Source organism: Orcinus orca, chromosome 17 (assembly GCF_937001465.1).
Source record: "Orcinus orca chromosome 17, mOrcOrc1.1, whole genome shotgun sequence".
NCBI classification, from domain to species: domain Eukaryota; kingdom Metazoa; phylum Chordata; class Mammalia; order Artiodactyla; family Delphinidae; genus Orcinus; species Orcinus orca.
The window spans coordinates 86,462,791-86,483,588 of record NC_064575.1 but is presented as its reverse complement, the minus strand read 5'-3'; the positions used below and the strand labels follow the sequence as shown (position 1 = coordinate 86,483,588).

At 65.4% G+C, this 20,798-nt stretch overlaps 3 protein-coding genes across 25 annotated transcripts; 2 read left to right on the top strand and 1 right to left on the bottom strand.

The window, feature by feature from the left end:
- The first annotated feature begins 80 nt into the window (after window positions 1-80).
- Window positions 81-4,452, top strand: NAPRT (nicotinate phosphoribosyltransferase). Of its 8 annotated transcripts, none has more exons than XM_004265252.3 (13): window positions 1,058-1,399; window positions 1,489-1,616; window positions 1,696-1,778; window positions 2,033-2,163; window positions 2,271-2,386; window positions 2,646-2,842; window positions 2,919-3,059; window positions 3,353-3,437; window positions 3,525-3,605; window positions 3,700-3,802; window positions 3,903-4,042; window positions 4,144-4,251; window positions 4,338-4,452. In XM_004265252.3, the coding sequence occupies exons 1-13, from the start codon at window positions 1,174-1,176 to the stop codon at window positions 4,422-4,424; spliced, it is 1,626 nt and encodes a 541-aa protein (XP_004265300.1). In that variant the 5' UTR covers window positions 1,058-1,173; the 3' UTR covers window positions 4,425-4,452. The 8 variants fall into 8 exon arrangements, 5 of the variants coding, with proteins under 5 accessions (XP_049556655.1, XP_049556654.1, XP_049556656.1 ...); XM_004265251.4 differs by having other exon boundaries at window positions 1,059-1,399; window positions 3,888-4,042; XR_007472771.1 differs by having other exon boundaries at window positions 81-1,399; window positions 1,696-2,163; window positions 3,684-3,802; window positions 3,888-4,042.
- Window positions 4,453-6,266: 1,814 nt separating this feature from the next.
- Window positions 6,267-11,806, top strand: MROH6 (maestro heat like repeat family member 6). 13 transcript variants are annotated; one of them, XM_049700705.1, is made up of 13 exons: window positions 6,267-6,527; window positions 6,682-6,834; window positions 7,004-7,158; window positions 7,744-7,861; window positions 8,047-8,231; window positions 8,319-8,456; window positions 8,571-8,677; window positions 8,787-9,175; window positions 9,348-9,515; window positions 9,767-9,886; window positions 10,102-10,245; window positions 10,357-10,422; window positions 11,109-11,806. In XM_049700705.1, exons 1-11 carry the CDS (start codon window positions 6,276-6,278, stop codon window positions 10,177-10,179), a joined length of 1,863 nt encoding a protein of 620 aa, XP_049556662.1. In that variant the 5' UTR covers window positions 6,267-6,275; the 3' UTR covers window positions 10,180-10,245; window positions 10,357-10,422; window positions 11,109-11,806. The 13 variants fall into 13 exon arrangements, with proteins under 13 accessions (XP_049556662.1, XP_049556665.1, XP_049556661.1 ...); XM_049700708.1 differs by lacking the exon at window positions 11,109-11,806 and adding an exon at window positions 10,557-10,725 and having other exon boundaries at window positions 10,143-10,245; XM_049700704.1 differs by lacking the exon at window positions 11,109-11,806 and adding an exon at window positions 10,557-10,725.
- Window positions 11,807-13,948: 2,142 nt separating this feature from the next.
- On the bottom strand, window positions 13,949-20,327 carry GSDMD (gasdermin D). Of its 4 annotated transcripts, none has more exons than XM_049700712.1 (11): window positions 19,234-20,327; window positions 17,935-18,155; window positions 17,558-17,750; window positions 16,724-16,892; window positions 16,506-16,608; window positions 16,211-16,264; window positions 15,844-15,915; window positions 15,544-15,719; window positions 15,260-15,401; window positions 15,091-15,164; window positions 13,949-14,960 (listed from the first exon to the last, which is right to left on the bottom strand). In XM_049700712.1, the coding sequence occupies exons 2-11, from the start codon at window positions 18,149-18,151 to the stop codon at window positions 14,721-14,723; spliced, it is 1,440 nt and encodes a 479-aa protein (XP_049556669.1). In that variant the 5' UTR covers window positions 18,152-18,155; window positions 19,234-20,327; the 3' UTR covers window positions 13,949-14,720. The 4 variants fall into 4 exon arrangements, 3 of the variants coding, with proteins under 3 accessions (XP_049556669.1, XP_004265441.1, XP_033275984.1); XM_004265393.4 differs by having other exon boundaries at window positions 17,935-18,194; window positions 19,234-20,326; XM_033420093.2 differs by lacking the exon at window positions 19,234-20,327 and having other exon boundaries at window positions 17,935-19,227.
- Window positions 20,328-20,798: the final 471 nt, after the last annotated feature.

The window sequence follows — 20,798 nt, the reverse complement described above, 5'->3', positions numbered from 1 at the left end:
CCTCACACTGGGCGGGCATCTCACGCTCTGCTCCTGCACCAGTGGCCACTGCCCTTCTCCCCATTCTGGGTCTCTCCACAGCCCTCCTGTGGCCGTGTGACCCACCCCTCTGCCCCTCCTGTTCCCCTGACTCACTCACGTCTCGGTTGCAAGTGGGACGTCCAGGTCTACCTCTAACAGTGTACATTGTTTCCCTCACTGTGGGAGGCGTCCCAGCCTTCTGCCGTCTCCATTCTGCTTCTTTCGCTGAGCCGTCCCCATGGGTAGAGAAGTGACAGTCCAGAACTATCCAGGGAAGAGGCCCCAGCGGCCGTCCTGGCCCTGCTGTTGTGACTACAGTGACGTGCCCCATCGGGGCTGGCCTGTTCAAAACCCTGCCGGGTAGCCGACCGTTTCTAGGAAGGAGGCTGGACTTCTTCCCTTAGCCCTGAGGCCCCTGCTGCCTGCTGGAGACCTGGGCCCTTGACAGATCCCATGACACACTGCCCTGTGGAATTGTGCCCACTGTCCTGCCTGGGCCCCCACCCCCCTCCCCAGTCTGGGCAGGACTTGTGTCACTAGTGGTTCTTGCCCTGGACCCAGCGTGGCTGGTGAGAAAGAGTGGGTTGTGGTTACTCTGGTCAGAGCTGGTGGCCTCAAAGGGCCCGCAGGAGTCATGTGGGGTTTAGCGTGTGAGACCCGAGAGCCTTCGGTGCCAGCTGGCGGTGGATGAGCCGCCCCCTCGTTCTGTCGGCACCGCGCTGCTACCCGAACAGCGTCGCGTGGGCCTTGCCCTGGTGTGGTGCCGGCCGCGAGCTGCCCTGCCCAGGCCTGGGGTGGCTTCTGGGCGGGCGAGGATGGAGTCCAGCTGGACGTGGAGTTCGAATTGCCCTCTTCCACCCTCTCCCCGCGCTCCCCGGACTTGGCCGCGCGGCCTGGGGCAGGACAGACCATGCTCCAAGGGGCCAGGGGGAGCTGGGCTGACCAGCGAGAGCACAAGTCCCCACCTCGAGCCACGGTCCGGCTGTCAGAGAGCGTCCGGAGGCCAGCGGCCCGCCCTGACGGTTCTGGTTGCCAGGAAAGGCAGTGGCTCCACGGTGTCCCAACCCGCTGGCGGGGCGGGCCCTGGCCAGCGCGGCGTCACGCGGGCGGGGCGGCCAGAGTCCGGGGCGCCAGGGCAGCGGCCAGAGTCCGATGGCGGCGGAGCAGGACCCCGAGGGGCGCGCGGCGGCGCGGCCGCTGCTCACCGACCTGTACCAGGCCACCATGGCGCTGGGCTACTGGCGCGCCGGCCGGGCGCAGGAGGCGGCCGAGTTCGAACTCTTCTTCCGCCGCTGCCCGTTCGGCGGAGCCTTCGCCCTGGCCGCGGGGCTGCGCGACTGCGTGCGTTTCGTGCGCGACTTCCGCCTGACGGACGCAGGTAGCCGCCCCCCGGCCCCTCACCCCGCCAGCCCCCCGCCCCCGGCAGCCCCGGCGAGCCCTCGCCACCACGGCCTCTGTCGCCCCCAGACGTGCAGTTCCTGGCCTCGGTGCTGCCCCCAGACACAGACCCCGCGTTCTTCCAGCATCTTCGTGCCCTCGACTGCTCCGGGGTGACGGTGCGGGCCCTGCCCGAGGGCTCCCTCGCCTTCCCCAGCGTGAGTGCCGGGGGAGCGGGGCACGGGGGGTGGGCCAGAGCAGGGCCGGGTGGCGACGAGCTGACAGCCCGCCCCGCAGGTGCCGCTGCTGCAGGTGTCCGGGCCGCTCCTGGTGGTGCAGCTGCTGGAGACGCCGCTCCTCTGCCTGGTCAGCTACGCCAGGTGGGGCCCGGGGCGCCAGGTGGGGCCTGGGGCGGGACACCCGCCTCCCGCCCGAGGCCGGAAGCCTGGACTCTCCGTGAAGGAGCGCTGACTTCCGGGCCCGGACCCGTGGGGCGTGGCCCCTGGGGGCGGAGCGCTGAGCCGGGGTCCTGGCAGGGGCCTCCGGCTCCCGCTGCTCGGGTCCTCGGGAGAGGCAGCGCTCTGGGTGGCTTCCCGGCCGTCACTGCGGGTCCCCTGCTCCCTTGCTCCCGCAGCCTCGTCGCCACGAACGCCGCGCGGCTTCGCCTGATCGCAGGGCCGGAGAAGCGGCTGCTGGAGCTGGGGCTTCGGCGGGCTCAGGGCCCCGACGGGGGTCTTACCGCCTCTACCTACAGCTACCTGGGCGGTGAGGGCCAGGAGACGGAGGCCTGGTTTGGGGGAGGAGGAGGCCAGCCCTGAGAACCCCCTTCAGTGCCTGAAGTCCCCCAACTTTGCCTGATGCCCTGACCCCAGGCTTCGATGGCAGCAGCAACGTGCTCGCAGGACAGCTGCGGGGCGTGCCGGTGGCCGGGACCCTGGCGCACTCCTTCATCACCTCCTTTTCAGGCACCGAGGTGCCCCCTGACCCGGTCAGTACCCCTGTCCCCCCAGCTGGACTCCAGAGGGCAGACCCCCCAAGCCGAGCCCTTCCCAGGGAGCAGGAGAGGCCAGTCCCTGCTCTGTGCACAGGCAGATACCACGCCTGGCCCACCCAAGCCACGCCGGGCAGGTGGTCTCAGTGCGGCACTGGGAAGCTGGCAGGCAGGTGGCTCAGACTCTCTGCTGGGGTTGAACCAGTCCCCACCCTGCGCTCTGGGTCCTCCATCCTTCACCAACTCTTCTCCATAGATGTTGGCTCCAGCGGCTGGTCAGGGCCCCAGGGTGGACCTGGCCGCCTGCGTGGAGACGTGGCTGGAGCGTGTGTGTGGCCACCTGGGGCTGGGGGTGCAGGAGCCACACCGGGGTGAGCGGGCGGCCTTTGTGGCCTATGCCCTGGCCTTTCCCCGGGCCTTCCAGGGCCTGCTGGACACCTACAGTGTGCGGAGGTGAGGCCCGGGCATCCCCCAGGGTGGGCTCAGCAGAGCAGCAGCAGACCCCCTACTCCCATGTCCCCACCTGCAGGAGTGGTCTCCCCAACTTCCTGGCTGTAGCCCTGGCACTGGAGGAGCTGGGCTACCAGGCAGTGGGAGTGAGGCTGGACAGTGGCGACCTGCTTCAGCAGGCTCAGGAGACGCGTGGCGTCTTCCGAACAGTGGCGGCCCAGTGAGTCCCCCTGGGAGGGGCTTTGCCTTCTGAGAGATCCCCTCCGGTTCAGGAATATTGGGATGGGACAGAGGGAGGGAGGGACCGTGCCTCTCCCACCGTGAGGCTCTCTGATACGCTGCTACCTCAGTAGAGGTACTGCAGCCTTGGCAAAGAAGCTGGGGTGGGCTCGCTCAGGGGCCCATAGAGCCAGTGTGGCTGAGGGCAGATTATCAGGTGGCGGGGAGACGGCATGACTGGGTTGGGAGGGGGCCGGGTGAGTCAGGGGCGTCTGAGGGCTGCCCCCGTCACAGGTTCCGGGTGCCCTGGCTGGAGTCCATCCCCATTGCTGTCAGCAACAACATTGATGAGCAGGAGCTGGCCAGGCTGTCCCAGAAGGTAGGCGGGGCAGGGGCAGCCCAGAGGGTGGCTCGGCGGGCCCTGGGCCTGCAGATGCTGGCCGAGCTCATTTCCCCTCCCCCCCAGGGCAGTGAGGTGAACGTCATCGGCATCGGTACTAGCGTGGTCACCTGCCCTCGCCAGCCTTCTCTGGGCTGTGTCTACAAGGTGGAGAGAGTCCGGGGCCCAGTGGGGATGGGCTGGGGATGGACCATGGGTCCGGGGAGAAGGGTCCAGCTAGCTCAGCACCCTGTCCCTGTAGCTGGTGTCCGTGGGAGGCCAGCCGCGGATGAAGCTGACCGAGGACCCCGAGAAGCAGACATTGCCTGGAAGCAAGGCTGCCTTCCGGCTCCTGGGCTCCGATGGTGAGGCCCCGCCCACCCTCCGCCGTTGAGCTCAAGGCCCCAGGCCCCGTGCATGCTTGGCGCCCTCACATGCGCACCCACGCAGGGGCTCTGCTGTTAGACGTGCTGCAGTTAGCAGAGGAGCCACCTCCCCAGGCTGGCCAGGAGCTCAGAGTCTGGCCTCGAGGGACCCAGGAGTCCTGTACCGTGAGGCCGGTGCACGTGGAGCCGCTGCTGCGACTCTGGGTCCAGCAGGGACAGGTGACCGCCCCTAGCCACCCACTCCCTTAGCCTGCACCTTCAACTCAAATCACGCTCGGACACCTGACCTCGAGCCAGCCCCTTCCTCCCTCTTCCCCCAGCTGTGTGAGCCCCTCCCATCTCTGGCCGAATCTAGAGCCTTCGCCCAGCAGTCCCTGAGCCGTCTGAGTCCTGCCCACAGGTGGCTCGAGCAGCCTGCGCTGTACCAGGTGGGTGTAGGGCCCACATCATCAACCCGCCCTGTGCCCTCTCTCCCCCCACGGCCACCCATGGTCCCCCCCTCTCCTCCCTGCAGGTGGCGCTGTCTGAGAAGCTCCGGGCCCTGGTGGACAGACTGAGTGCAGAGGTGCCCTCTGAGAATCCCCTGCTGGGAGCTGCCTGAAATGAACATGAGTCACTCACTATCCCCACAGCTGGTCATGTGTCATTTCTTCACCCAGCCTGCCACTCACTGGACCCCCAGGGCTTCCCAGGGTGGGCTGGAGTCAGGAATCAGCATGAGGGTTCATCCTCCCAGGGAAGACCCCCGCCCAGCCAGGGCAGGTAGGCAGCCCCGTGCTGAGGCCTGAGGTCGGCTAAGGCCGGTGGGGTGGGGGTCGGTATCTGAGGCCTGGGGAGCTGGACTGTAGGAGCAGATCCGGGCAGGACAGGGCAGGGCTGTGGGGAAAGGGAGGGGGCTTTGGTGCCCAACTAGGAGCTGGGGGGGTTGGTTACTGGAAGACCGCTCCATGCTAGAGGCCCGAGGCGGGCTGGGGATCCAGCCCAGATGGGGGGGCTCCGGGATGCCCCCCGGGCGGGGCAGGCTCGGTGGACGCCTCAAGCTTCCCCAGCCAAGGAGAGGCCTGGGTGTCCCCTGCCACTGCTGCTGCCAGCTCTGTGGGACCCTGTACCCCTGGGCCCCACCCATCTGGCTCCCTGTCGGCCCTGGCATCTGTCACGGCACGGACTAGGCCTGGGCCTTGGGGACCCAGCTCCCGCCCCTGCAGTCCTGGGAAAGGAGAGGAGGGCTCGGGGCCTGCCTGCACTAGAGCTGGTGGAGGTGAGGAAGCAGGGACTGGCTCAGCTCTGGGCACCTGGCCAGGGTCCTGGGCTGGCCCTGCCCCTGTGCGAGCAGGCTCGTCGGGTCTCCACCGGCTTTGCCTCCGGAGGAGCCACTCAGGAGAGGTTGGAGGCCCTGCGGGACAGAGGGCGGGGCCTGGGCTTCTCCCGCCTGGGCGGGGGACACAAGCAGGCCAGGACGAGGGGGAGTCCCGACTGTCCAGGGTGCTTCCCGGAGCACTTCTGCCTGCCCAGGTATTTGGCCAGACCAGCTCTTCTGGCTCCCCTGGACCAGGCTGGGCAGTGGCCGCTGCGCTGCTGGGTGAGGGCGACAGCGGGGATTTGGGGCAGAGGCCCGGTCAGGCCAGCCCTGGGGAGCAGGAGGCTCGGAGAGAGACACAGACTCCGCCCGCCACCGCCACACACACATCAGGACACGCACCAGGCCCCAGGTACCCACAGGTCACCACTTCTGAGCTTTACACTTCCTCAGTGCCAGGACCCAGACACTCCCCCACCCACCCACCGTGATCCATCCAGTGATGTCAGTCACCTGCAAGGGCACCTGGGAGGCACAGGGCAGCTCCTCTTGCTTCCGGCTCCCCCCCAGGACTGCTCCAAATCATCCCCACGCCCGGGATGTCCGGCCGGGTCAGGATGCAGAGAGGAGAGCCCAGCCCCCGGCCGCAAGCGCAGCCTGGACCTGACTGCTTCTTTAGGGCTGAATCAGGCGAGGCCTCAGCTCAGGGCTGGGCCCAGACTTCTAAAACGTGCTGGGGCCTCCTCAGAGCTGTCTACACCTGCCCAGGATTCCCTGCCCAGACGGGTCGGAAGTCAGGGTCAGGGACCCTTCCCCCCGCCCCTTGCAGATCCACTGTCTCCCAGGGACCTTGCCCTTTTCCCAGGTCCTGGTGGGCAGAGCCTAGGCTGGCCACTCACCAACAACAGTCTGGGCGGGAAGACCCTTCAAAAGCCCCTGCAGGCACCACACCTGGGGACACCCCCATGTGGCTCCCCGACCTCCCGCCCCCACAGAGCATGCACACGCACATGCACCCACACGCTGCCACGCCTGTCCCTGGGCCCGCCTGCCTGGGGCCTGCTTCTAGGTCAGGCCTGGGCACGGCTTCTGGGAGGACCAGTGCCAGGTGCTGCAGGCTGAGCCCGGCTGAGCAGCTCAGTGTGTGCGGCGGCCATGGCTGGGGGCGCGTGGGACTGGGCCCAGGGGGCTCCCGTGGGAGCCCTAACCCTGACGGCTCTGGCTGAAGGGATCCGGGCCAGCCAGGGGCAGCCCCCGGGACCCCCTTCCACCGGCCCTCAGCCCGAACCTGAGCTTGAACGCGGGGTAGAGCCTGGGCGGGCAGCCGCCATTTCCCCAGCTGGCAGTGAGCCCTTCTCCCAGCCTCCTACCCAGGAGCCAGTCCCTGAGGGACCCGGTCTTCATCTGGTGAGCAGGAGGGATGCCTGGGGGGTAAAGGGGGACGGAGCTGGGAAAAAACAGAAAGGCCACGGGGGTTTTGTCAAGAGCTGGGACGGGGTGGGGAGGAAGAGAGTGTGAGAGGCAAGGGGGTCTCATAGTCTCCCCTCGCCCCCACTCCCAGACTCCCCAGAGTTCCTTGGAAGGGGGGGCCCTCGCAGACCTGGCGTCGTACACGGCTGCCTGTCTGGACGAGGCTGGCTTTGCGGGAACGCAGGCGACAGCACTCACCCTGTCCTCAGCCCTGGAGGCCTGGGGGGAGTGGCTGGAGGACCAGGTTAGCCCCCGTCCCCTCCCTGCCCTTGGAGTCTCCCGCCTGGTCCCCTCCAGGGTTGGGGGCTAGAGGGAGCAGCCCCCTTCAGGCCGCAGCTGCTTGGTCAGGGTACTGAGGGTAACGTGCAGGGGTCACGGAGACTGGACCACTGACGTCCGCCCCTCCACGCCAGGTCCACGGCCTTGTGCGAGGGCCGCTGGCACAGGTGCCCAGCCTGGCAGAGTGGAGGCCCCAGCGGGCGGCCCTGCAGGTGCTGAGCACACTGGCCCTGGAGCACTGTCGGGCCGTGGTGTGTGCACTGCTGCCGCGCTCACTGTCCCCGGACCGGTAACCCGCCCCGCCCCGCCAGATGCCGCATCCCCCCCGCGGCCCGACGCAGCTTCCCTCCCCTTTCCGGCTTGTTGTGGAGACTGGCCCAGGGTGGGGTGGGTCACAGCGGGGCAGGGCCTTCCCTGCCTTCCGCTCCTGCCTCTCACCCACTGAGGGTCCTCAGGGCTGGCTTCCAGGCTTGGGGCCTGCCTTCTCTCTCCAGGCCTCTCCTGCAGCCCAGCCCGGCGGGGTGTGCTTCCGAGCAAGCCAGGTGGCTGCTGCACCCCGGCGCCCATGGCTCTTTGGTGAGTCTGCCCCAGGAGAGCTACCTGTGGCTTTACTCTCCACGGTGATTGTTCGTGATGCCAGGCCTGTCTCACCGCTACTGGCCAAACAGGGTCTGTGTGGTCCTGCCGGGCAGCTGATCCTGCAGACTTGGCTCCGTTGTGGTCTCTGCACAGATGCCACTTATTTTGTTTCTCTGGGATTGCGGGGTTGATTACCTGCCCCTCCTCCTGCTGGAGTCCCAGTGGCCGCCTCCCTGACCTGGAGACGCCCCTCATCCCAGCGCCAGGCCCTGGCTCACACGCCCTGTGCCCCCAGGGCGGCAGCCGAGCTTTGGCGTGGCCTGGGCCAGAACCAGCGCGTGAATGGGCAGGTGCTGGTGCAGCTGCTGTGGGTGCTAAAGGGCTCGGCCAGATGCCAGCTGGAGGCACTGGTGGTAGGTGGCATTGCCAGGGACTCCCCTGGCCCTGGCCCAAGGGGACAGGAGAGTCTGGGCTCAGGGGTTTGGGGGCAGCAGGCTCTCACCTGAGTCACACCCATCCATAACGTCTCTCAAGCATAGAGGCTTTGTCCTCGCCCTGTCTGCAGTGTCTGAGCCTGAATGAGCCCCTTGTTCCATAGGCCACTCGTGCCCTTGGGGAGATGCTGGCTGTGTCAGGCTGCGTGGGTGCCACGCGGGGCTTCTACCCGCATCTTCTCCTTGTGCTGGTCACACAGCTACATGAGCTGGCCCGGGACCCATGCCCCACTGACATCCCCAAGGTTTGGGCCCCATCCCACCAAGGGCTACCGTACAGCCACGCCAGGTGAGGGGTGCACACCGGGGGGAGTGAGGGCTGGGCCAGTGCCCTCCTGGCCCTCACTGCCCATTCGTCTGCTGCCCCCCCCCCCAGCTGCACAGTGGAGGCCTTGAAGGCCCTGTTCACTGGGGATAGCTGCTGCATGGTGGTCACGTGCATGGAGCAGGCTGGAGGCTGGAGAAGACTGGGGGGGGCCCACACCCACCTGGAGGGTGTCCTGCTGCTGGCCAGGTGCAGGGCAGGGGTGTGGGATAAGAGGCAGGGGCATGGGGGTTGCTGGGTAGAGGCTTCGTGAGGGGCGAGGCCGGACGCGGAGGGAGAGCTCCCATTTCCGCCTCATCACAGTGCCATGGTGGCGCACGCCGACCACCACCTGCGAGGCCTGTTCGCTGCCCCAGCTGCGCAGCGCGGAAGACGCACAGCGCCTCACGGCTATGGCCTTCTTCAGCGGAGTGAGCCCGCTTCCAGGATGGGTGGTGAGGGGTGACCATGGACTTGGCCCCTAAGCGGCCGGGCCGGCACGGGAACGCGAGCGTGCTGACCCTGTGTCCCCCCGCCCAGCTGTTGCAGAGCCGGCCCACCACACGGCTTCTGCGGGAGGAGGTCATCCTGGACCGGCTCTGCGCTTGGCAGGGCGACCCCGAGCCCACCGTGCACCGGCTGGGCCTGCTGGGCCTCGGCCACCTGGCGCTGAACCGCAGGAAGGTGAGGGGCAGGACTGGGCGGGGTCTGGGCGGGGTCTGCGAGGGGTCTCCCACGAGTCCCCGTCCCTGCAGGTGCGTCACGTGAGCACGCTGCTGCCCGCGCTCCTGGGCGCCCTGGGCGAGGGTGGCGCGCGGCTCGTGGGCGCCGCACTGGGGACGCTGCGGAGGGTCCTGATGCGGCCGCGGGCGCCGGTGCGGCTCCTGGGCGCGGAGCTGGGACCGCTCCTCCCACCGCTTGTGGAAGACGTGAGCCCGCCCCTCCGGCCCCGCCCCTCCCGCCGTCACCACCCCCTCCCCAGGCTCTCCCAGGGTTCCCCAACCAGGCCCCGCTCCTGGCCCCCAGATCACGCCCCCAGACGGCAGCCCTCCGGACACCCTCTCTCTGCTGGCTCCGCCCTGACCGCGCCCTGCTATGCAGGCCCGGGACTCGGTCCGCGCCTCGGCGGTCGGGCTCCTCGGGACGCTGGTGCGGCGCGGCTGGGGCGGGCTCCGGGTGGGACTCCGCGGCCCCCTGCGGAAGCTGGTGCTGCAGAGTCTCGTGCCACTGCTGTTGCGACTGTATGACCCCAGCCGGGACACCAATGAGGTCAGTCCCCCCAAGACTGTCCCAGGGCTGTCTCCATCCAGCCCCACCCATTCCCACGACAGCTGCCTCTCCAAAGATTACAGGTCGGGGACTTCTCCCAGGACCTCAGGTGCAGGTGACATGCGCAGCCAGGTTCCTGGTCTTTCCTGGGCCGCCTGCGCCTCCACCCCTCATCCTGGCCACCTCCCCGCTCCCAGGCCATTTCTTGCCACTTTCTGGACTCCTAACCTTGCTGCCTTCCCCTGTTCCAGAGCTCAGAGTGGACCCTGACCCTCTGTGACCAGGCCCTGCGCTGGGGCCTACTGGAGGAGATGGTCACCGTGGCCCACTGCAACAGCCCTGAGGCCCTAAGCTGCATCTGCCACCGCCTGGTCAGTTGGGGGAGGACAGTGACAATGATGGTGTATATGGTCAGCTGCCTGCTTGGTCCAATATACACCAGGGCCACTCCCCCCAAACTGAGCCTTCCCACCCTTGCAGTCAAGGTGGTGGCAGGTCTAAAGCCTCAGGTCCTGATGCCATGTCCCGGGGGATCCCCAGGGCCCTCAGCCCCTGGACTCACCTCTGCGGCCTCCTTCCCATGCAGAATTGGCCCTCCTGTCCTGCTATGAGCCCTTCTGTCCCCAGGTTTAGGGGTACCCGAGTCACGTGCCCCGCTTCCTGAGCCAGACCCAGGGCTACCTGCGGAGCCCACAGGTCTCCCTGCGCTGGGCAGCTGTGGTGCTCGTGGGTAAGGCAGTCCTGGTGTCACACTGTCCCTTGCACCTAGGGCTCTGGGAGCTGGGCCAGCCCCTCCCTGCTGTGGGCAGGGGGCCAGCACTCAGGGTTTGCTTTGGTCCAGGCTTCCTGGTCCATCACTCAAGCCCCCGCCGCATCAACCAGGACCTGCTAGACAATCTGTTCCAGGGTGAGGACTCGACTCACCGGGGCATGGGGTTCCGGAAAGGTGGTGCGCGCTAGGGCGGAGCGGATGGGAATGGGTGGATGGAGAGCTGGGGCCCTGGGGCCCTCCCGCGCCATGAACTGCCCTGTCCCCCACAGACCTGGGGCAGCTGCAGAGTGACCCTGAGCCCACTGTGGTGGCAGCGGCACAAGCGTCCACCCAGCAGGTGGTGCTGCGGGCTCAGGCGCAGCACCCTCCCTGCCGTGGGTGCCTCCTGCGCCTTCCCTGCCCAGGCCGGCGCCGCGCCCACCCTGCCCGGCCCCCACCAGTCTACAGAGACAGCCCGTTCCAGCACCACCAGAGCCCCGCTGGCCCCTGGGGCTGCTTAGGACTAGGCTGAGTCCGACTGGCCCGCCTTCCGGGTGGGAGCCGGGGTGCTGTCTGGCAGCCCACCGCTCTGCGGCCAGTCTTAGCAGGGGCACATCTGCAGAAGAGGCCCCCCCTTGAGGGGCACCCTGGGCTCGGTGCTGGGCACCAATGCCTGCCCCCCGGAGCCACGCAAGGCCTGTTGCACACAAAGACCCCTCTCCGGGAGCTCACCCCCCCAGACAGCCCTACGACCTAGGGGGTGCACGCACCTTCTGACGGAGCACCATTTCGCCCTCAGCCTCTTGCCTCGTACACCCCTGGGTCCATCTGTCCCCCCTCAGCCCCCTGCCTGGATGACACCTGACCTCCCGGGCCGAGGCCTGGTGGGGGCCACTGTGAAGCTGACACAGCCCTGGGAGCCGGCGCCGTGATAGGCCGCCCTCTGCCTGGGCCCTCCCGGCCGCCCCAGCAGCCCATCACTCCTCGTCACGTGCTCCACTCCTGGCTGGCCATGTCCTGGCCTGAGGTTCTGAGGTTCCTGGCCAAGAAGCACTGATCTGTCCTCCTGTCCACACCCGCTGCCCCACAGCCTGGCCCCGTTCCTGCCCCTCCCCCGCACTTACCGTGTCAGACCCCACCTGGGCCTTCTCCGGAAGCTGTCCCCGACCTCCCCACTGGACAGCACGGACCCGAGATGACACCTGCGGGCTCAGGTGTGGGCTGCCAGCATTCGCACCCCACTAGGCTGACCTGTCGCGCCGGCACCCCAGCACCCTGCTCAGGGGTGAATGGAGGCGTGACTGGACATGTGGGGAAGAGGGCCCTCAGGACGGCTCCGAGGCCGTGACCCAATCCATCCAGACCCTGGACGGGCGGCTTCCTCCACCTGGAGTGCCCACCTTGAGGTGTCCTCTTGCCCTTTCAGGGCCCCCCCAATGCTGCCTCCTCAGAGGAGGAGGCCTCAACTCACACAGCCTCTTGGAGGCTGGGGTCCTGCCCATCCCTGTGGAAAGCGTTTAAAATAAACACACGGATCCTAGGGGTTCAGCGTCTGTCTGGGGCCTGGGTCTGGGCCAAGGCTGGGTTCTGATGCGCTGGGCCTGGTCCGAGATTGGGCTGGGGCTGAGATTACAAGGAAGACAGCACGTAGCCAGGAGTTTGGGTCGGCTCCGGGGTGGGCGGAAGGCCAGGCAGGTTCCACCCTGAGCTGAGAAGCTGTGCTTTGGGCCTACGCATGCCGAGCCAATGGGGCCGGGGCTCAGCAGGAAGGGGTTGGGGTCTCCTCGTAGGTCATTCCCAGGGCAGGGGAGGCTCGGGCCGAGGGCACTGGTCTGTGTGAAGCCAGGGGCATGGTTTGGGGTATTGGTTCGGCTTCTCCAAAGCAGATGCCCAAACTGGATTAAGCTACAAGAAATATATCGGGGTACACGCTGGAGAGGCCAGGAGGCTGTCAGACGCCCGTGAAGGAGAGGAGGACGGAAGGAAGGGAGGTTGGTGGGAATGTCCTCAGGGGGTTCTTCAGCCTGTCACCCATCAAGGAGGCTCCAGCTCCCAGGCCTGGGGGTCCCTCCTCAGCTTCCATGGCTGCAGGTGGGGCCCACGAGGAGCACCCTCACAGCCGCCCGACTTGGTCTGGGTCTGGGCCTGGGCTCAGCAGGAGCCTGGCGGACCTCAGTGGCAGCCCCCATGGGCAGAAGCAAGCCTGGCCCCCACTGCTTGCAGCTGAGGAGCCAGAAGCTGGGTGAGCATTGGATGCCCATTTCCCCCACCAGGCACACGCTTGTCCCACTGCAGAGCACAGCTGGGCAGGCTAGTGGCAACCCCCACAGTGACGCCCACTGGAAAGGAGAGCCCAGCCTCAGATGAGGGCTCGGGCAGGCAGCACCCCCCCTCTTCTCGCGACACCTCCGTGATGCCTGGGCTTCTTAGGCCTGGGAGCCCGTACTCCTCCCTGTAGCAGGCCAGTTGGAGTGCAGGCTTCTCTTGGATGATCAGTCTTGTGTGCAAGACTGCCTTGCCGTGGTCCCCTGCCCCATCGCTGGAAGCCCTGCTAGACTCCCTGCTTGCCGGGTGTTGGGTTCATTCAGAGCCTGTTGCTTTGTCCTGGGAGTGTAACCCTTCTCGGGGATTTCTCTGCTGGGATCCTCAGGGAGGCTCCAGGTGGATCAGTGCTGCCGTAGCCCTGCTCCCAGGCGAGCATCGCTGGTTAAGTGTCCAGGCTGTCCAGGCTCTTCCAGTCCCGTCCCCCTTGGTTTTGCCTTTCAAGTCCCCCTAATGCGGTTCCCAAAGGAGGGGCGTGGGCCCTGGTGAACACAAACAGGCTTGAGAGGTGTCCAGCTTCTCCTCTCCCTGTGTAAGGGGTAGATCTCTAGGGGTTTCTGTTTGCTTTTTTAAACATTGATTTATTGATTTAGGCTGCACCAGGTCTTAGTCTGGCGCTCGTGATCTTTGTCGCGGCACGTAGGACCTTTCAGCTGCGGCACGCACGCAGGATCTGGTTTCCCGACCAGGGATCGAACCCGGGCCCCCTGCATTGGGAGCACAGAGTCTTACCCACTGGGCCACCAGGGAGGTCCCTTCTAGCAGTTTCTGTACCAGGAGCTGGGATGTTTGGGGAACCCTCTGGTTTTGTTTTTTTTTTTAATTATAAATTTATTTATTTTTGGCTGCATTGGGTCTTCGTTGCAGTGCGCGGGCTTCTCATGTGGTGGCTTTTCTTTGTTGTGGAGCACGGGCTCTAGGCACGTGGGCTTCAGTAGTTGTGGCACGCGGGTTCAGTAGTTGTGGCTCGCGGGCTCTAGAGCGCAGGCTCAGTAGTTGTGGCGCACAGGTTTCGTTGCTCCGCGGCATGTGGGATCTTCCCAGACCAGGGCTCGAACCCGCGTCGCCTGCATTGGCAGGCGGATTCTTAACCACTGTGCCACCAGGGAAGACCCAAACACTCTGTTTTAATATTAATTTTACTGTTGGCCTCAATCCTGAGTTTTCTCGGGGGTTAATGTCCCAACCACGGCAGGGCCGATCATCCCTTCTCTTTAGCCAGTCCTGAGGCTGCAGGGCAGTGTGAGCCTGACAGGAGGGGAGCGCGGCTTCCCCCGCCTTCCGCCAAGCGGAGGATGGCAGACTGGCTCCCACGGGGAGAGGCGAATTTCTCCTGGCTGTTCAAGCTCCAAGATGAGAATAAGTCCTTGGCTGAATCAGTTACTATCTCTCCTTGCACGTGGGGCCGTTCCACCCCCGCTCCCATGCCCCAGGGAGGCTCAGGCACCCTGGTCCAGGGAGGCTCTGAGCCCTGCCGAAGGCCCAGGGACTGCGACTCAGGGGCCCAGAGCCCTCCTCTCGGGAGACTCTTACCTTTGAGCGAATTAATTTGGATGAGACATACCCCAAAGGCCAGTTGCTCTGGTTTGGGTCACTTCCCTGGGGCCCCAGTGCAGCCCCAGGAGTGCAGATCTGTGTGCCTGTCCGTACACCTTTTCTCTGTCCTCTCTGCGCCCCGGAGGGCAAGGACAGCCCCCGCTCCCTGCATCAGTACGTTCTCAAGTTCCCTGAGGCAGACAGAGAACCATCTTGAGGGCTGGAATCGCCCCGTCCCGTTCTTTCCAGGCCAGCCGGCTGGGGGAGGGCGCCAGGAGCCCGGCCACGTGGCTGCTCACTCTGGAGTGATCCGGTGCAGCACAGGGAACGCCCCCTCAGCCCCACGGGAGAGATGCCTGCTCTCAGCCCCCAGGTCCCTCCCCATATGAGGCCCCATCCCCATCGCTGCCCGACCCCTGACATAGGGCCCCTCGAAAGCTCAGTGAGCATTTTCCCTTTGTTCATCACATTTATTGTCTTTCCTCAACTCCCAGGCCTTGTGGGGAGCTGCCCACATGGCTGGGTGTGGCTCCTGGCAGCTGGGTGGGCATGAGCTCTGCCCCGACTAGAGAGCTGCCCTGCGGGCAGGCTGCAGGCTAGCAGAGCCGGCTCAGCCTGAACAGCAGTGCGAGGCAGGCGTAAAGCGCATTCGCACAGCCCTGGGCCTCCGGTTTCCAGCACACCTGGGGGGCGCCCACCTGTGGCTCAAGGCCACACTCCTCCAGCAGGACCCAGGTGGGTGCCTCTGAGCCCCAGCTGCTCCCCAGGAGCTCGTGCGGCAGGGACACGGCCCTGTGCTCCTGCCATGGGGTGCTCTGCTCCAAAAGGCTCTCCACCTGGCAGAACAGGGTGGGAGGTTGTCAGAGGGGCCCCCAGGCTTCTGGCACCATCCACACCACCCCAGCCCAGATGCACTGGGTCCGCACCTCCGGCACAGCCCCTCCCCTACAAGCTGGGCCCACTCACCAGTTTGAACGCCCCTGACAGGGCCCCCATCTCCAGCACCTCAGCCAGCAGCACGTGCTGGGTTGCACTCAGCACTGGGGAGAGACCTTGGGTGAGAGGGGTTCTGGAAGGCCAGCTAGGGAAGCCCACATTCCTGCTCCCTGCCTGTCCCACCCCCGGAGCCCCTCACCAGCTAGAGCTTGCAGCAGGTAGAAGACGGGGCCAGCAAGTCTCTTTTCCAGCCTTCTGGAGGAGAACACCAGGCACTCGAGGACAGCACCCACCGGACCATCCCGAGACTCCAAAAGCCCGCCACGCAGGCCGTGCTCCAGCTGGGGGTGAGGGCGTGGGGCGGGTGGGTGAGCGCGGGGGCGGGGCGCAGGCACCAGCTCTGCCCGCCCCACCCCGCCCCAGCTTGCCCCCCACCCACCCACCACCCCTGCACGCCCCCCACGCCCCACCCAGCTCTCTCACCGACTCATCCAGGGCTTGCAGGGCGGCCTCGTCCCGCAGCACCTGCCCGAGGGCCCCCAGCAGCTGCCGACAAGGCTCCCTGGACAAGCCCTCCAGGCCCACGGCCCAAGCCTCCACTTCTGCCTGCAGGCCCTGGAAGCCTTCGGTGGTCGCCAACCGGTCCTCCATGGGCCCATCTGTGGGGACAGGGCTGCCATTGCCCAGGTACCCACGTGGCCCCGGGGAGCCCTGGTTATGGAGGGCAGACCACAGGGGGGCAGAAGGGGAGCCCACCAGGGGGGTGGCCAAGAAGGTACTGACCCGACAGGAACTTGAAGCGGAGAGAGAGAAATTTTGTGGAGGTGAGGCAGGAGGACCGCTGCAGCTGGCCACCTGCAATGTAGGAGGGCCTGTAGTCTGGACGAGGCAGGGCTTGTCAGCGCAGGGCTGGGTCCCTGAGCCAGAGAGGCCTGAGGCCTCCCCTCGGCCCTCACAGCCTGTCACCACCACCCCAGTACTGGCAGCCCGGGACAGGGAGCAAGGTCGAACCAGGCTGGTGTCAGCCTGTCACCGTGTCACCCATGTGTGTGTGTGTGTGTGCGCGCGTGTGTGCGTCCCCCGGCTGTGCTGTGCTGGGCAGGAGAATGCCTCATCAGCTCATCCCATTGCCCAGGTCCACAGGCCTCACCTTCCTGCTGTGGCCTGAAGGTCGTCTGCTTCTTGTCCGGGAAGAAGAGGATGTCTGGCAGCCAGACAGGAGCAGAGGTGGGAAAGCAGGTTGGCGGGGCACTTGGCATCTCCCTCCCAAGCTGGGACCCCCTGTGCAGTACCCCCATTGTGCCCCAACCTCCCAAATGCCAGAGCAAGGGACCCTCGGCCACCCCGACCCAGATGCCCCCAGTGACCCCTGGGGGCTCTTCCAGGCCTCTCTGCCTCTCTGCCATGGAGTCTGGGCCCCAGAAGTCACCGTGATCCTGGCTCACCCCAGTCAGAGCCAATAACCAGCTGGGCCACCCGAAAGGCGAGGATGCTGCCCGCAGGGATGGTGACCATCTTGTTCTGGCTCAGGTGGCCCTCGCCTCTGCCCTGACAGATGGATATGGGCTCAGGACTGGGCTCTGGGTCGTGGGGCCAGACGTAACAGGGTGCTGGTGGCAGGGGTCTGCCCCACTCTGCCTCCCCAGCCCGAGCCCCCGCACACCTGCAAGCCCATGGCTCCCGGAAGTGCAAACTGGCCGGAGCCCTCCTGCTTTTGGGTCCGGGTGACTTCCACCTCCTGCTGTGTCTGCAGCACCTCGGTCACGACGAACACGTCATCCCCACGATTCCGCAGCTGCTGCAGGACTTTGTGCTCAGGCCGCCGCAAGCGCCTGTGGTGAGCAGACCAATGGGAAGCTCGCAGCGGTGCACCCTGCGCTCCCCTCCCCCTGCCACGGGGCGGGCTTCCGTTCCCTGGACCTCAGCCTTTGTGGCCATAGGGGTTGGGGGCGGTGACACGGCCGAGGAGACCGAGAGCTCTGTGGATGCCCAGGCACGGGATACCCATCATTCCCTCCCTGGTGCTCCCGACAATGTTTGTGAGTGGGTGGGGTGCAGGAAGAAAAGACAAGGTCCAGTGGGGACGGGTGGACACCTGAAGACCTCTGGAGGGGCCCACCCTGTTGGCCGGTTGCTCACCTGGCTGCTCTCTCCCTCCACTCCCTGCCGCTCCCAGGGTTCAAATCTCATGTCTCCGCTCTGAGCTAATGGTTCTTCTCCCCAGGGTCCCTGTGTCTGCTCCACCCCAGCAGCCCAGCCCCCTCGCAGTGGGACTTGGTCTGACCCCTGACCCTAGGGCCCTGCCTGGCCGCCCTGGCCCGCAGGATGCAGGCCCCCAGGACCTCTGCAGCCTCCTTCCCTGCCCACTGGTCCCAGCATGCCCCTGCCTCTGGGACTTCCCTCAGCCTGGCAGAGACCCCCTGTGACTCCTGCTGCCCCGAGGTCCTGACCCAGAGGCTGCCCAGTTTCAGCAGGGCCCCGCCACCCCAGGGCTCACCTCTCTCGATGCATGGCTTCCCAGGTGTTGGGCGCCACTCGCAGCGTGCACACGATCATCGAGGCGCTGGAGCTGCCGGACACTGCGGCCCCGCCTGACAGCTTCCCCTGTCCTGGGGCCGCCAGCTCCACGCTGCCCTGCATCTTCCCATCCATAGCATCGTGGAAATGGAAGGTGTTGCCACACTCCACAGCTGGAGCAAGACCAGAGCTGAGGCCCATCCCACCATCCGCCGCCTTTCCCCCCCGGGCGGAGGGGCCTCTGAAAAGTGCCTGCCCTCTGGAAGCAGGAGCCCAGAGGCCCAGAGCAGGTGGCAGCGGGCCTGCCCCCTCCTCCCCCGACCCGACCCATGGCTCTGACAGTGCCAAGTGGGGTACCTGGCTCTGGGGCGTCGGGCTCCAGGATGTCCCTGATGGACAGGTTGACACGTGTGTAGCGGTGTTTCCAGAACCGTGAACTCGAGGACTTCCTGCCCAAAAGGCAGTAGAGCTGGAAGCTGGTGGAGCTCTGCAGGCTGTCCACAGGGGTGAGCTCCCCACCGTGGTCCAGCTCCTGGACCACGCTCCTGACCACCCTTGCAAAGGCCGATGCCATGCTCCTGAGGAGGGCAGCTGGGTCAGGCCTTGCACCCGCAGGGCTGGAAGAGGGCGGGCGGCAGAGGGGGAAGGTAGGTGCCTGGACGTCTCCAGTGATGGGGAGCTCTTTCCCTCCAAAGCAGTCCTGCTTGGCTAGTCCTGGGATGCTCTGACTGGCAGAAGGCGCTTGCTGACTATCACCCAACACAAAGACAAGCAGAAGCACACCCGGGCATCCACTAGTCCATCTTTCCAAGGGGCCATGAGCACCTCCAGGGTGGGGCGTCATTCACAGCCCTCAGTGGGACTCAGGCCACGCACACCAGCTGTTCTGTGATCAGAGTGCCCACATGGAGCCCGAGAAAGCCCTGGGACTCAGCGCTTGGGGCGGGGGGGCAGCCCTGGCCACCCACCAAGGCCTCTTGTCCCTTTGTCACTTCAACAAGGCTTAGGGCTGCTCACGAAAAGCAGCCACTGAGGAAGGGCAGGGCAAGGCTGGGGCCTTGGAGTGACCCCGAGCCACTGCTCTGTCTGCTGTAGCAGCTCCCCCCGCTGGCTGAGGTGTTCAGAGGGCGGGGGAAGAATCAGAAGCCATCACTTCCTGGGCAGTTGGTGCAAAGGCCCACAGCAAGGCCCAGCCAAAGTGTCCCCAGCTCCTAGACGTGTCCTCCAGGGCTTTCTCTGCGCCCAAAGCTCCGTGAGCCACTAGTCTGTCTTCAGGGGTCAGAAGCCAATGTGGGCCTGACTCAGGACCCAGGACATCTGGGCTCCAGGCACGGGGGCCAGCCCTTAGGAAGCCTCTGAGCTTCAGGGATGGTCTGAAGTCTGAGAGTGGCCCCAGGAGCACCTAGAGGGCCTACCTGGAGTTAAGCCCAAACCAGCCGGGCTGGGGAGGGCACCCCCTTCCCAGAGGCCTGGGGCTTCCCCAAACCTGTCTGGGATTGCGAGTCCTTGGGGGGCTTGGGGAAGCCGCAGAAGGGTGCCCGGACCAGGTCTCCACCCAGAGAAGCTGGCCTCCCCCCACCCAGCACTAGGGAGAGCCCCCCCCTGGAACCAGGGCAGGCAGTGGGGTGCGGCGCGCAGGGGCGGGGAGCAGCTCACCGTGACCGTGACTGTTGCGTGCCTGCGCCCACAGAGCTGAAGCCAGGCCGCTCTGCTGGCTGGGGTCGGAGGGCTCTGCCCCGGAGCTGCCGAGCTAGCACACAACCCAAAGTTTCCCAGATCCAAAAGTGAAACCTCGGCCGGCCTGCAGCAGCCACAGCCCGGAAACCCCCGTGAGCCCGCCCCCGCAGCCCCAGCCCGGCGAGGGTGGGGGAGGGTCAGGGTGCGCCAGCTCGTGCCCCACCCGCTGCTGCCTCCAACTGCTGGGCACTAACTGCTGGGCGCTTCTTCAGTCCTTCTCTCTGGAAACTCTGGGCCACGGCAAAGGGTCTGAAGAGACATTTCCTCAAAGAAAATGTATTGCTACAAATGGCCAACAAGCGCACAAAAAGATGCTCACGCCATTTGCTGTCAGGGAACTGCAGATCAAACTGCAGAAGATGCTGCTTCACACCCCATAGATAACTGTATAGAAGAGAAGTAACGAGTGTTGGGGAAGATGGGGGAAATTGGAGCCTCACACACTACTGGGAATGTAAATGGATGCAAAAGAGTCTGGCAGTTCCTCAAAAAGTTAAACAGAGAATTACCATTAGATCTCATTCATTCCACTGCTAGGTGTGTATTCAAGAGAAGTGAAAACATATGTTCACGCAAAAACCGGCACATGGATGTTCCCACAACATTATTGTTAACAGCCAAAACTCAGAAGCACCGCAAAATGTCCGTCTGTGGAAGCACAGACTATGTGGTCAGTGCATACGATGGAAGACACAGGATGGTGTGGCGCTCAGTCATACAAAGGAATGAAGTTGTGACTCACGGCACAACGTAGATGGACCTCAAAACATTATGCCAAGTGAAAGAAGGCAGACGTGAAAGACAATATCTCACGGGATTCATGTATGCAAATTGTTTAGAACAGGCGAACCGTAGGGACAGAAAGCAGCTTAGTAGTTGCCAGGTGCTGCGGGGAGGGGGATGGGGAGTGACACAGCCTCTTTTGGGGAGTGGAAATGTTCTCAACTCTGAATACGCTAAAAGCCCCAGAGTTTCACACTTTTAATGGGTGAATTGTATGGTATGTGAATTGTATCTCAATAAAGCTGTTACTTTGAAAAGCTGAAGCCAGGCCTGTCTCAGGTTCTCAACACCCTTACTCTCTTGGGCTGCTTGCGGATCATGTCCAGTGCAAGGCAGCCAGGAGCCCCATGCCCCCTTTTCTCCACCGCTCCACCGCCACATCCTGCCTCTGGGCCCTGTGACACTCTGGAGCCCGCACCAGGGCCCCTGCCAGTTGGCTGGCCTGAGACTCACCCCGAAGGCTCCGCCACATGCACTAATTCGAGCCATGAGTGTTTATCAGCACCTGGCGCCACGTGCTCCTGCAGATGAGGGCTCTGGCCGTGAACGGGACAAGGGCCCCTCCAGGTAGAGCCGCTGGCAGCGGCCCGATGCCAGTGCAGGGAAAGTGACTTCCTGGGGGGGTGTTTTGGAATGTTGCAATGACCCGGGGCTGAATGAAGCATGGACAGGGCATCGCTGCAGCAACTCCTCGTTCACAT

Bases quoted from the DNA above. Each gene is read 5' to 3' on its own strand.
- NAPRT (XM_049700697.1), top strand. From the start codon at position 837: ATGGAGTCCAGCTGGACGTGGAGTTCGAATTGCCCTCTTCCACCCTCT. The intron at 2,164-2,270 runs GTGAGGGCCAGG...CCCTGACCCCAG, and splicing joins TACCTACAGCTACCTGGGCG to GCTTCGATGGCAGCAGCAAC. The intron at 2,387-2,645 runs GTCAGTACCCCT...TCTTCTCCATAG, and splicing joins CCGAGGTGCCCCCTGACCCG to ATGTTGGCTCCAGCGGCTGG.
- MROH6 (XM_049700702.1), top strand. From the start codon at position 6,276: ATGGCTGGGGGCGCGTGGGACTGGGCCCAGGGGGCTCCCGTGGGAGCC. The intron at 7,159-7,743 runs GTAACCCGCCCC...CTGTGCCCCCAG, and splicing joins CGCTCACTGTCCCCGGACCG to GGCGGCAGCCGAGCTTTGGC. The intron at 7,862-8,046 runs GTAGGTGGCATT...CTTGTTCCATAG, and splicing joins GCCAGCTGGAGGCACTGGTG to GCCACTCGTGCCCTTGGGGA.
- GSDMD (XM_033420093.2), bottom strand. From the start codon at position 18,421: ATGACGCCCCACCCTGGAGGTGCTCATGGCCCCTTGGAAAGATGGACT. The intron at 16,609-16,723 runs GTGTGCGGGGGC...TCCATCTGTCAG, and splicing joins CGGGAGCCATGGGCTTGCAG to GGCAGAGGCGAGGGCCACCT. The intron at 15,402-15,543 runs GTGAGAGAGCTG...CCTCACCCCCAG, and splicing joins TGCAAGCCCTGGATGAGTCG to CTGGAGCACGGCCTGCGTGG.